The sequence below is a fragment of the Papilio xuthus genome, unplaced genomic scaffold (assembly GCF_000836235.2).
Source record: "Papilio xuthus unplaced genomic scaffold, Pxut_1.1 DF826159.1, whole genome shotgun sequence".
NCBI lineage: Eukaryota > Metazoa > Arthropoda > Insecta > Lepidoptera > Papilionidae > Papilio > Papilio xuthus.
The window spans coordinates 391,603-405,351 of record NW_013532490.1 but is presented as its reverse complement, the minus strand read 5'-3'; the positions used below and the strand labels follow the sequence as shown (position 1 = coordinate 405,351).

Genomic DNA, 13,749 nt, shown 5'->3' with positions numbered 1-13,749 from the left:
TTGCCATATAAATTATTTGATATCGAATCATATCGTTAAGAAGTATCTTTTAGCAATTTTACAGGTGCTATGGTATTAATTTCCAGTAATATTTCCACAATTCAAGGGTTTACAAGATTATTAATATATCAAAACTAAATATGTCATCTATCTAATTTAGCTCGCTAACTCTAATTGACTTTATACTTTTATAAGCTTAGGCTTTATTTATAAGCACATTTCCTTGTGTAATTATAAACATGATTTATGACAACTATGTATTCTTCTATTTTTTTTTAATGTTTTCTAAATTTGAATTGCTTGATTTCTACTAACTTTTAAGCAGAAAACTAAATCGGTCAGTGTTCTTGTGATTTTCGTTTTATGATTTTATCTTTCGTGCATTAAAAGCATAAATTATTTCAGTTTTATTTTATTTTTCTCTAAAAGCCTTCTATTCTATACTAATTGCAAATCTATTTAGCTGTCAGTGAAACCATGCTTCTTGTTAGTTGATGGATATTTGTTAAATAATGTTATAGTTAACATTTTAATAATTCGATGAGTAATAAAGGTTTTAATATGTTTGTTTTTCTATCAATTTGTGCAAAGTGAATATATTCTGTGTATGATTATGAGCTTTTTAAAAGCAAATGTGATCGTGACTTAATTTTTTTTGTACTTTATTACTTTCAGTGTACGCTTTGTAAGCTGGAATTATATGTGATCTTTTGGTGAACGGTTAAGGAAGTTTCTTTCGAGTATTAAGATATAAGTTTTAAAAAATGACTTATTTTGTATCACAACTTACTTTACAATCAAAGTTATCAACCTTGACAGACAAAAATACAATTAATCATTACACGTTTGGTTTTTATGGTGAAAAATTAACACTGTTTTATAAAATATAAAGTGAGAATCAACATTTACAAATTAAAAGTTCTAAATACTGAATTTATAATTTACTGATATTTTAATAAATAATTGATCTATTAAAAAACTAAACTATTATTATCATCATCGATTCAAAATCCAAAAGTGATAGTTGAAAATTAAATTGAAACAAAATTGTATAGAAAGGGTCAAGGCGACACAACAGTGACATGGAAACTTCGTCAACCGCGTGGTGCGGACCTGGCGAGCGCGGCTGATCTACTTTGCGGGCGGGTGCATGCGTGGCCGCGCCCGAGGACGCGCTGCGCACCATCCGACCTGCCGGGCGCACGCGCACGCTCCGCCGTTCGCGCGCCCTCTCCCGCGCGTGCGAGAACGCAAATGGCAGCTTCGCGGCCGCGTTGTAGCCGTACAGCGTCATCGTCTGCGCCTCCGTCGTCGGCGTGCACTCGCTCGCCAATAACGGCGATATCTTCGGCTGGATCGCCTCCGCCATTGGTGATGGTGATTTGTCCTCAGGCGACGCTTTCTTCGGTATCGCCAACATTTCCTTTGACGACGAATCTTCTGGATGAATCTTTTGACGCGAAACAACATTCGGTTTGCTCGACGTGTCCGGCGTTGATAGGTAATTCACGCAACCGAAGGCTAAACCGATTTGTCCGAGCATTTCAGGATAGTTAGATTTCTGATTGCTGTTACATACCGTGATCCAAGTGAAAGCAAAACAAAAGTAAAGGTGTTTTGTTAGTTTGGTTAGTAGTTAGTGCTTGTGATGAAGGGGTTCGAAGAAAGGTAAATGAAAAGATCACTCTAGACAGAATCACACGTTTCACTACCTTTATAAATAGCGTTCTTTAGATCGTTTGTTGTTCTTCTGCAATATAAGCAATGCTAGTTTAGAATATATCCAGTTAATAATAATATAAATTGCGTTGATAATGGATGACATGAATACGTAGTTATATTTAAGGCATACTTACTCAAGCACCTGGTATATTTTTTCTGATTCCCCATTTAATATTAGCGGTCTCAGTGGTATCTGTTCTTTTGGTTGTCCGTTAGCTCTGTTGATGTAAATATGCAATGAATTCTCTTCGTATAATGAAATCTTTTTATATAGTAAACATATAGTTACATCAACTTACAAATTTGGTGCAAGAGGCAACGGTCCTACTCCATATTCCTTCTGCATCATTGAACTTAGATGATTACCAACGGCTTCTGAAAATATTTTTGCAGTTGATATCAAAGTCTTATGATATAAGTAAGTTAATTCATTCAAATAATCCTACCTGTTGTTCCCTCTCCTGGTTTCCGATGTCGATTGAAATGTTTATTTGGTCCATGTCTTCGTATACTTGACCACACTCCACCGAATAAAGAATGATTTCTCTAAAATCAATAAAATACCATATTATTTACATTATTCCATTAATGGTACTAATATTTTAAATGTGAATGTTTAGGTGGATGGATGGAAGGATATTTCTTTAAAAGTATCTCCAGTACGGCTCAATGGATTATGATGACATTTGGCATAGATGTAGAACATAGTCTGGTAGAAACGCAGGCTATTAATATTTTTTTAAATTCCGCGTGGACGGAATCGCGAGCAACAGCTGCTTTTGGAAAAAATGGGAATAAGTATTTGATACAGTTACTTTACGTATAAAATGCTATTTATTGATTCAATTAAATCTTGGTTCTAGTTGTGAGTAGCTTGATTACTATTGTCTAAAACAAAATAACACGCGAAAAGGATTTTACTATAGTCCAATTCAACTTATATCTTACTCTATGCATAGGCACATCTGTATCTGCTGTGATGTCATCCAAGTTTCCGGAGATGGCGCGCTTGAGCTCCGGTCCAGCTTCGTGCAGCGTGCGCAGTCCCGCTTGCAGCGTCATCTGGTGATTCTGCTCGTCACTCTGACGCATCTCTTGCTCCTTTCGCTTTTTGAACCTTCCAATCAACAGAACATTTGCAATTCGCTCCCATATTACTATCGAGAGTAGGACTTGGATTCTATTTGGCGTGGTCTTTATATTTTTGTGAGTCTTACTTACTTGGCTTCCTTGTAAGCTCGTATCAACTACTTTTAAAATCTATTTGATATAAAATTTTTAGAATCTAAAATGTTCGCTGGACAAATCTAAATGTTATTTTTTTACCAATTCTGTAACGTCTTCTTTGAGGTTATGTGTACTCTTTTTTTTAAATCTAAATATAAAAAAACTAAAGCCTAAACCGTGATTATTGTTTATATTCGTTTCTAAAACTAAATAAAAAGGGGCAAAAGAACACAAATATGTCGTGTGTAATTAGGAAAGGAAAAAAAATCAAATATAATTTCGCATGCTCGATTCGTTAAATTAGGCCGTGTTTGTGGCAAGGGTACATTAAATTATTTAAATAGAAATAGAAATTAAATTTCATAATCAAGGAACATGCGGGAATTAACCCAAATATAATAATGATAAATAAAATAGGAAAAAAATCGCCTAACTTGTTGTTTCTAATGTGTTTGCTATTTTGAATTCGGTACTTGTGTTTAAAGCCTCTACACACTAGAGATTTTCAATCGCCCGATAGTTTAATCGTGCCTTAAATCAGTATGAGCCTGTATGGTGCGTACATTACATCAATTACATGATTTACTGATAAACACACGATCAAACTATCGCGCGACTAAGTCTCTAGTGTATTTCGGCTTTTAAAATGATTTGCGTTGATTCAAAACTCTAAAGGGGGCAAAAATATCCTAAACACGTACATTTCTTTACTGATGTTACTTACGCGTGATTCCTATGGAACAAAAATTATAAAATCAGTTTTAAATCTAATTTTAATACATATATTAGAATCTTTGTTATTGCTACTTGTCAATTGATTATAAATCCTTATTTCTATAATTATATATAGTTTTAAATCTATGATATAAAATAAAATATAAAAAAAAAACGAATAATTAACTAAAATATGTTATCAAAAGGAGTCCCTTTAGGCAAGGTCCCGAAGATACTGGCAGCGTTCCCCCTCTGATCTTTGTTAGTTACATTTTAGCTATCTCTAAGAAATTTACCGTATTATGTATAATTTTAGTGAGGTATACGTTGTGATCCTTTTAATTAACATTTTGAAGAATGTTGAACTATGGTTTTGCCGATTTATTGAATATACCATTTTATTACATTTTTTTTTCGACCAATAATAATATGCTCTTTGATCTCTAACATATAGTTTTCAACATTAATGTTGACTGCAATAATATTTATCATCAGTGTTTTTATAACCATATTAACATTATGGTTGGTTTCTGAGACAAAAATATCTGTATAAAAAGTATAGTCATCCCTCTTAATAACCTTTACAGTACAGAGTTAACGATATGTTTTTAAGGGGGATTTTGGTCTCAAAAACCCACGAGTGTCACAAACTTAGCCTGTATCTTCACTGTAGTTAATAGGTACGTCAATTTCGTAAAGGTATTGAATTGGTCAAGTCATAAGTCTTGGTTAATTTTTTTATACCATAAATAGAAAAAATAGTAAGTAGTAAAAGACTTCATCAGCTATACGTCCCATTAGAGGGGCTCGGAGCCTACCCTAAGTTAGGGGTGATTAGGTCATAGTGAACCACGCTGACACCACAAAGATTTGAAATTTTCACCTTATATAACTTTTAAATAAAATTTTAATATCTAATCCGTCATAATGAAAGACCGGCGTACCTTCTGAAATAATCCTGTATAAGGAATGTGGCGTAGAACTTGCCGACTGTAATTTCGTTTGGATCTCCGGGTGGAGGCACAACTTGGTCCAACAGCTTTGGAGATGTTCGCTTCCATATCTTCTTGATCACCGCCCTAAGCTCAGTGTTGCAATCATCGATATTACCTTAAATAAGTTAAAATTATATTAAAAATACCTTCAACTTTGGATTAGGTTTTTTCTACTAAGAGACTAACGCGCAACTGCTCTTTATGAGAGGAGATACGGCCAGTGGAAATGATACCTTTCATTGTTCAAAGTAAGAGCTCGGTGGAAATAGGTCTTAAGATTATCTGATGATACACAAAATTCACTTCTTTTTAATTTTTCAGTTATCTTCGCAAATAAGACTTTAGTCACAATAGAGTTTAACTAATAATTTAGTTAAGCTAAGTCTACTTTTTCATAGACACAATGTTCGAAATAATTTAAACGTGTTTAATTTTTATTGTGAACATTACCATCAGTTTTTATCTTGAGTGATGTCCGGACGACGGCAAAAAGGGTGGCATTGAAGAGCACAGTGCCATCCGAGTTTAGTGGCATGTTCATACTGACGAGACGTTTGCACGCAACACGATGCGGGCATAGCTTGCCGAAACCTGCACACATACATACGGAAACACTTACCGTGGGTGTCTGACATTAGAGTCTCCGTTTAAAACATCTTTGTTTTGTCAAAGATAATGACATGGATGATTGGTCTCAGAAACCCACGGTTAATATGACACGTCGTTATATCGTCCACAACGTAAGATGCTTGTATTGAACAATACAATATTACTTTTTACAGCAAATTAACAGTCACTTCGATGTCAATATAAACGATTTTGAATGTTCATCTACACTAAGAGAAACTTAACGTCTCTGAGTGTAAATGTAGATTAAGATATAAAGTCTCTTATACTTACCTAACGGTGGACTAATTTTTCTTAACAAAGTAACTACATCTAAATGTTTAATCCGACCCTTAGCGTCAGGGTCGTATTCACTCCATAACCTACAAATAAAATATGCAATATTAAATCAAAAAATTATAAAAATAAGAAACTATATTATATTATTAATATTTACCTTATAAATTCATCTAAGTGGTGTGGTCCCAATATTGACCAGTCTCTAGTTAAATAGTCGAAATTATCCATAATAACGGCAACGAACAGATTAATGATCTAAAAAGAAAAAAAAAATATAGTCGATGAGAAAACAGTTTATAAGCCAATGAATGGGAAAATGAATAATGCAAAGTATTCAAAAACCATATATAGGATAATATATTAAAGATTACGTACCAGAAATGAGCAAAGCACATAGAATGATATAAAGTATGGGAAGGCGAGCACAGAGCCGCACGTCCCCCCGCCCTCCTCACCCTCGTCCTCGTAGTTCTTGTCGCACTTCACCTCGGGTTCCGGGGACACGCCCATCATTATGTCCTGCCATGCCTCGCCTGACATACACAACAATTAAAAAGAATTGTAGATTATAATTCATATACATTAAAATCATTCTGTTCGTAAGTCTCGCTAAAACTCGCGAACGGCTGAAATGATTTATCTTATCTTGGTCTTGAAATTTTCGTGGAGGTCTACTGAAGGTTTAAAAGTTGAGAAAATTACGAATAGTTGCCAGAAAATCCTTTAGAAACCTTTTTTTTAATCTCTCAGACGGATTCGCGGGCGAAAGCTAGTTTATAATATTTGAAATTTACATTTTATAATATTTTTAGATTAAAAATTTACAATGAATCTCACTCACCGGTCGCAGAACGAAATAATACTAGGATGGCCTGCGGGAACGTTTGGAAATGATTGTTGCGAGTGATGGGAGTGTCGTCATCTATCGCTATCTTGCCGAATACCTGCAACGATACACTAATGAAAAATTTCTCAGCCTTTTTCATGAGTTTCACTTAGCTGTGGGCTTCCACTGCATCTTTTATACCACTTAAACAGAGTACTTTCACGAATGAAAACTTACGATATAGAATATTATTAAAATCAGACAAAGACTTTTAATAGTAATTTGGTTCCTAAGGTTTACCTGCATTCCAACAACGGCGTAAATGAAAAACAACATAAGTATCAACAGAGCGACGTATGGCAGTGCTTGAAAAGACTTGATAAATGTCCACAGCAGCGTGCGTATGCCTTCACCTCTTGACAATAACTTGACTAGTCTCATCACACGGAAGAGCCGGAAGAAGTTTATTGATGGTATCGAAGACTCCTGAAATATATGTCTTATAGTACACACACTACCGCCGTAGCTGGTGTTCTTACAACAATGTGCTGCTGGAAATCCCCTTCCCTATGTTCTATTTTCGTTTGATCCATGACTTGAATCGTGGTATGATTTAGGCAGTGCCGGACGCTAGAGTAGGGCGCGATTGGGTGATCGCCCAGGGCGCTCGATAGAAATGGACGCCACAAGTTTGTGAATAGGGTAAACCACCCCTCCTCCAAAGTCATGATACTAAAAGAGGGCGCTAGAAGAGTTAAGTCGGCCATAAGATGTAAGTTATGTCATGTACAAAACTTTGTACATTACTAAGATAGCAATGTTATTATTGCTGTTGTTTGATGATCCTGCATTTTTGCCTTCAACAGAACAAGATATGATATATAATTATGTAAAGATATTCGATCCTGGCTTTCAATCGCTTATTATCTCACTCAGTAAATTTATAGGTGCATATTCTTTTAAAGTTCATCGAGGCCTCATAAATGTGAATCTTGCTATAAAGGATTCTAATTAATCTTATATATAAAATTCTCGTGTCACAATTTTCGTTCCCATACTCCTCCGAAACGGCTTTACCGATTCTCATGAAATTTTGTGAGCATATTGAGTAGGTCTAAGACTCGGCCAACATCTATTTTTAAACCCGCGCGGACGGAGTCGCGGGCGACAGCTAGTAATATGTATAATTATTCATGAAGTGCTGTACTATGTCCTTTATAGCATCTATGTGTCGTGTCAATAAATTCTAAATGTATTGTGCTTGTTTGCTATTCGGTCCTAATAACTGTTGCGTTTGTTACTGTCCCAATTTGTTTGTACACCTAAAGCATTATGTTTAATATATGCTATACAACATTAAAAGCTTTAATATTTTATTTTCTTTATTGAAAAATAAGACTATAATCTATACTAACAGAATGTTCTAAATTTGAATTTTATTTGAAAAAGTTTTGATACCAAAAAGGTTTTATTCCTGCGTGTAAGCGTGCACTTACCTTAACAACATGTGCTCTTGGCAATCCACTACCCTGAAATAAATATTGCTCGCTTGAATTCCTTAGTGTTATAACACGTACAAATTATAAGTGCTCTAGCGTTAGTTATTACAACATCAATGACGTCCATGCTCGGGACAGTAACGATGCCGTCTTCATTTAGAAATTATGTACGAAGAAGTAAAAAAATTGTTCTAGCCTCACATTATTTCTAAGCTCTAGTGCTTTTATCTGAACTCAGTCTTTTAATAGTTAAAGGAGCCCCTTAGTGGAGGTAAATCGTAATTCTACATTCAGGGGTTATTTTAGTAACTAGACCGTGAGTGTGACAGTTAATTACATATTTTTTCTATGCTTCCATATGTTTTAAATGGATTTAGTATTTAGTTCTATGCAATTTTGACTAAAGTAACCTTTAAACGTATTTTGGATATTTTTTTCAAAAATTTCAGAGCAATTTCTAAATGAGACGGCATAATTGGTGTTTATCTATCAATTGAATTTACTCTATATCTATCAGTGTGTATTTACCTGGTTCTTGAGTTCATTTACTTGTGATACAACGATGTCAATGATACTGCCGAGGACAATGATAAAGTCGAATGTGTTCCACGCGTCGCCAAAGTAATTCTGAAATAACACTTTCAATAGTTAGCTTTTTAAAATTAGGCATCAGGTTTCTTTTTTTTTTAGTTCTAATCAGTTTTACCAACAGAGATTTTTCAAGCATTTAATGGCTTCGTAAGTTCATGTTTCATAATCATCCAGATTCGTAGATAAGGTCGTCAAAGTATGAGAGCATCGTCATCATTAATTTAAATGATAAATTACCTTAAACCTGAAGGCAGCCAGTTTGAATATAAATTCTAGCGCGAAGACAGCTGTGAACAACATATTGAGAAGATCCAAAGCCTTGCTGTACTCTGCTGACTGGTTGTGGTACTTCATTGCGAGGGTGATGGTGTTAATCATGATGAGCACAAAGATGGCGTATTCAAATGGCTGTGACGTCACAAACCACCACACCTTGTACTGAATGCGATGCTTCGGGATGTACCTGAAGGTAGAAATCTGTGTCTTTTAACTGTTCTTACTGCCTTGGTTTATAGTTAAAGTTATATTATAATAGGAACCATACCTTCTAATGGGTTTGGCTTTCAAAGCGAATTCTATGCAGTTTCTTTGGTTCTTGTCGAGTTCGCAGTTTTTGTATTCCTGCTCACCCTCGTTTTGGAATGTCACTATGACAAAACCGACGAATATGTTGACCTAAAATATTGTTATATTATGAGTACAAATAACATGTAACTAGAAATCACAAGAAAAAGTACTGGAATTTATTCAAGTACGATGTGGTTAAGTGGTCCACCTTAGTGTATTTTGAATATGCAAAATCAACACTACAAGATTCGCTCTTATATTCGCTCAATGAACTACACTAAGGGTGATATACTTACCATGAAGAAGGCAATAATAATAATATAAATAATATAATAGGCTGCAACAATTGGACGGAAGTTAGTTATGGGGCCACGGTCCTCCGCATTCGAATCTATTGACACGTACAACAATCTGCAAAATAAACATATATATAATACTAACAAGTAAAAAATATCTTCTTTAATATATTCACAAAAACAATATTATATAATGCATTATTTGGTTGGAAACAGGGTCGTATTAACCATTGTTACGCTGGCGCCCAATAAAGGGCGCCCGAACGCCACTAGTTAATACGGCCCTGGTTGTAATAAGAATAAATAGTGATAATATTTTACCCTGGCCATCCTTCAAATGTTGAAACGGTGAACAATGTAAGCATACCCTTCATTACATTGTCGAAATGAAAGTCATTCCGTCTCCATTCTCTATCTCTTACAACATAATTTCTATTCTCAAATACTAAATACGTCCCCCTGAAATAAAGAGATTTTTTTGCACAATAGTATAAGAGGACGCAATCTTACTAATATTATATTATAATATAAATACGAATATTTAGATGGGTGGGTGGATGGAAGGATGGATGTTTGAACATATCTCCAAAACGACTGAACGGATCTCGATGAAATATGGCATAAATAAAGAACATAGTGGAAGAACACATAGCCTACTAATTGTGTGTGTATTTTTTTTTAATTCCGCGCAAACGGACTCGCGGGCGTCAGCTAGTTGTCTTATTAATTTTAGATTTAATTAACACACATATAAATCCAATAAAATTATTTTATATTAATAATAAATTATAATACTTACTGACACTCCTCTTTAGTCATCTTAGAAATATCATTACATCTAAAAAATTTCCCCTGAAACAAATTCTTTTAAATTAGACATTTAATTTTAACATAAATAAAAGCAACAATTTATTTCCATGCACAAACAACAACATTACGTAACATACAAATGAAACCAATACAATACTATGTCTTACATCATTTTATAAGATTGTTACATCTCATTTCTCATGATGGAAAGCTTTACATAATGTACATAGCTATATACATCGATCGACACATAAGCAAATGTTACATACAGCTTTTATCTAAAACATATATCATGCATACTGTTATTTTTAACTACAATTAAAGTGAGATCTTCTAAAAATCTACGATTTTGTTTTATCTAATTGTTGGTTTCTACACCATACAGTTCGCAACCTTAAATATTATTCAATAATACGTTAAAGGTCGAGTTCTTTTATTCAGATATTTTTGACATACAGATCCTTTATTCTTCTTAATTTATATAATATTTTGTCATCATAAAAGATTTTACTGAGCATTTTATTTATTGATACCTATTGTTAAGAAGAAAAACCGACACTGATAGTGTACTGGCACATCACTAGCCTTACTAAAATGTCAACGTTTATGTCCCCTTACTAATCATTCTGACAATGGACTTTGTAACGAAACCATGTTATTCCCGCCAAAGGTCCTAATTAATAATGTCTAAAAGTATGAAAGTATATTTAGAAGATCCCACGTCCATGCAATGGAAGCCTCACCTTAAATAACTGTACACCGACGACAGCGAACATGAATTGTAATAAATAAGTAACTAGCATAATATTTCCTATAGTCTTAATGGCTACTATCACACATTTCACCACGTACTACGGTATTACAGAGATGTGCGAAGTCGCGCACGCACATACGTTACCAAAGGTAATCACGCCACAGATTTCAATGTCCGGTTACCGCGCAGCGTCGGAACATAGGGGACAAGCAAACAAGTTTAATACACAGGGCACGGGGCAGGTGGTCTGTTATATTATCTAAATATAGACAAGTTAGATCCAGGGTGGATTCTCTTAAACGCCAAGGTAGGGGGTATGGTTACTACTGTTGGTATATTAGTTAACTAATGTAATTAATGAACTGCTACACCTTTGGGTCCTTTAAGACATGCTCTAGTTTAGACAACATTAACAAACTAATCTTCTAAAAGGTTAATGTTTCTATTGACATGCCATACTCCTATATCTTTTATATAATCTGTAGCATATCGACAGTTTAAGAAAAGCATAGATAATATTGAAAGTTTAGATAAAGCTACATAAGTACCATATGAGCTTTAGCAATGGAGTTAGCACAAGAAATTAAAGCTTAACTGCAATAGGACAGCTTGAAATGCGGAAAAATAAAGATGAACAAAAACCATGAGAAATGAGTAAAGTAAAAGATAGGAAAGTAAGAAAAGATAGTAAAGAGATAGAGAAATAAACAATAAAGATATAATACCCAAAGGTGTAATTGAAATCGTAGAGAATAGGGATGTAGACAAGATATTCTTTGTGTCATATTGTTGGCACACGTGGTCAAATAGACAGATAGCATAGTGCTGTATTGCTCCTGAAATATAATACTGAAAGCGCCCCCTACCTTGAACATTTGAACTCCCATGACAGCAAACATGAACTGTAGTAATGACGTTACCAATAAAATGTTGCCGATCGTTTTGATGGCAACGATCACGCACTGAACAACGTGCTATAATCAGGGAAAATAATAGTTTAGGGCCTCACTTTTAATAAAGGATACTGTTTATAATAATATTAATCTAGAAGTCAGTTGATTTAATAAGGATCCTCGTATAAAGTTTATTATTTAAAGACGTATATGTTGTAGAGTTCAGATAATTCAGGATGGCGAGATCAAGGATTTGAGACTGACCTTAAGGCCCTTGGCCCTGTTGATGGCCCTAAGAGGCCTCAGCACCCTGAACACTCGCAAAATTTTCACTACAGATATACTGCCAGACCTGAAAAATATAGAGATTAGTACCACAACCATATTTAAATTAGATTTAAACTTATCTTTTAGTGCCGACCATAGTTTAAATACATTTATTAACCAAGTCACAATGTATCCTGAAATATTAAGAGGTCTGGGTACACTTGTTTTAAACACTCGTACAAAAACGTATTTCCATAACAAGTCATTAACTCCTTTTTAATCATGTTACCTTTCACGCAATCGAGTCATAATAAAGGTATAAATGCGAATATGATAAATGGCTTACTTAAAGCTCATAGAGATGAGGGAGACGCAGACGACGAGCATGTCCAGCACGTTGAAAGCGGAGCGCAGGAAGGCGCCAGGGTGCAGCACCAGCCCGTACGTCACCAGTTTGAGGAACAGCTCCAGCGTGAAGATGCCCGTAAAGAACATATCGAACTGGCTCAACAGCTAAAACGGTAATCATTTTTTCCATCAAAAATGAATGTCACTCTTATACTTGATTATTTTTTGGTATCATAATCTTAACCTCACTTTTCTTATCACAGAAAAATTTGATTTTCTAGAGATGTGTTAGAATTAGAAGCTTACGGATAGTTTTACTAACCCAATTCCTAAACCCCCTTTGGGCTGCATCCAATGGATCCTCCGCAGCCAACATGGCGGAGGAGAAGAGGATGCAGACAAGAATGATGTTCCCGAAGGTCGAGGATGCCGACAACTTGTAGCAGAGTACACGGAACCTAGTGTATAACAAGTAAATTATTTAAAAATGTACTCTAGAACGCGGACAATTTTCAATTGTGAGAAACTAAGACTTTACATTTACTTCAAATTTTTTAAAGGAAAGTTTTTCAGGTTCAGGGCTTTTCTTTTTCTAAGTATTTTAAAGTAAATGGGAGTTTTAATTGTAATATTAAAAAATGTAAAATATTTTTTTTCAAGTTCTTTTTACTTTACCTTGAAGCACCAACATAATTGGTTCATTACAACAGTTACTAAGTTACAAAAACAATTACACTCAGAAGAAAAAACGGCACAACGTTTTAAATTGTTTTTAATTTATTATCAATAATTAAAAAATTAAAAGCAAAAACAGTAAGCACACGAAGGCTGTAAAACATGAAAATGAAACAATTGCAAATCTTAAAACAGTGAAAAGCTCATGCAAGATAAGTTCTATAAAAAAAAATCTTCCTAAGAAAACTGCTTGACTAAAAACTATATCGACTAATAATATATATATTCATTTATTCATATATATTAATATATTCATTTTAAACGTCATGCTTCAACTGCCAACCCAAATTGTAAAAACAAACCTAACCTCTAAAACCATTTAAGGTACCCTTTAATCTCATTGTCATAGAATTTGGGTTCAGAACTAATCCACGTGCATTTGTACGTATAAAATTGAACAATACACACATAAATGTACATGGAAACAATTTGAATAAAATAGATCAATCGAGGCAACATATAATGACCAATGTTGACCAGCAAATACAATACGACCCCACTTTGTAATTTGACTAGGCAAAACGTAGACTCGGAAAATTTAATGCTAATGTGTAAAAGTAACATTTGCACTGCAATTTGCCGAGTATTTACACTTACGT

General features: G+C 34.4%; 1 protein-coding gene across 6 annotated transcripts in view; it reads right to left on the bottom strand.

Annotated features, from left to right (window-relative positions):
* LOC106123145 (muscle calcium channel subunit alpha-1) overlaps nt 1-13,749 on the bottom strand; it is a 57,752-nt gene that overhangs the window by 1,743 nt on the left and 42,260 nt on the right. For 2 of the 6 annotated variants that reach the window (XM_013319320.1, XM_013319322.1), the window contains 25 exons: nt 12,738-12,873; nt 12,414-12,580; nt 12,065-12,152; nt 11,774-11,881; nt 10,897-11,004; nt 10,143-10,195; nt 9,665-9,802; nt 9,344-9,458; nt 9,025-9,155; nt 8,718-8,943; nt 8,418-8,516; nt 7,887-7,919; nt 6,691-6,876; nt 6,406-6,508; nt 5,940-6,097; nt 5,722-5,819; nt 5,559-5,647; nt 5,109-5,249; nt 4,608-4,773; nt 3,674-3,682; nt 2,671-2,839; nt 2,169-2,268; nt 2,022-2,097; nt 1,857-1,940; nt 1,713-1,750 (listed from right to left, as the gene is read on the bottom strand). In XM_013319320.1, the coding sequence (XP_013174774.1) occupies nt 1,713-1,750; nt 1,857-1,940; nt 2,022-2,097; nt 2,169-2,268; nt 2,671-2,839; nt 3,674-3,682; nt 4,608-4,773; nt 5,109-5,249; nt 5,559-5,647; nt 5,722-5,819; nt 5,940-6,097; nt 6,406-6,508; nt 6,691-6,876; nt 7,887-7,919; nt 8,418-8,516; nt 8,718-8,943; nt 9,025-9,155; nt 9,344-9,458; nt 9,665-9,802; nt 10,143-10,195; nt 10,897-11,004; nt 11,774-11,881; nt 12,065-12,152; nt 12,414-12,580; nt 12,738-12,873 (2,819 nt within the window). Of the gene's footprint in view, nt 1-1,712; nt 1,751-1,852; nt 1,941-2,021; nt 2,098-2,168; nt 2,269-2,670; nt 2,840-3,673; nt 3,683-4,607; nt 4,774-5,108; nt 5,250-5,558; nt 5,648-5,721; nt 5,820-5,939; nt 6,098-6,405; nt 6,509-6,690; nt 6,877-7,886; nt 7,920-8,417; nt 8,517-8,717; nt 8,944-9,024; nt 9,156-9,343; nt 9,459-9,664; nt 9,803-10,142; nt 10,196-10,896; nt 11,005-11,773; nt 11,882-12,064; nt 12,153-12,413; nt 12,581-12,737; nt 12,874-13,749 lie in introns of those variants that run through there. The other 4 variants (XM_013319323.1, XM_013319324.1, XM_013319321.1 and 1 more) reach the window with 4 other exon arrangements.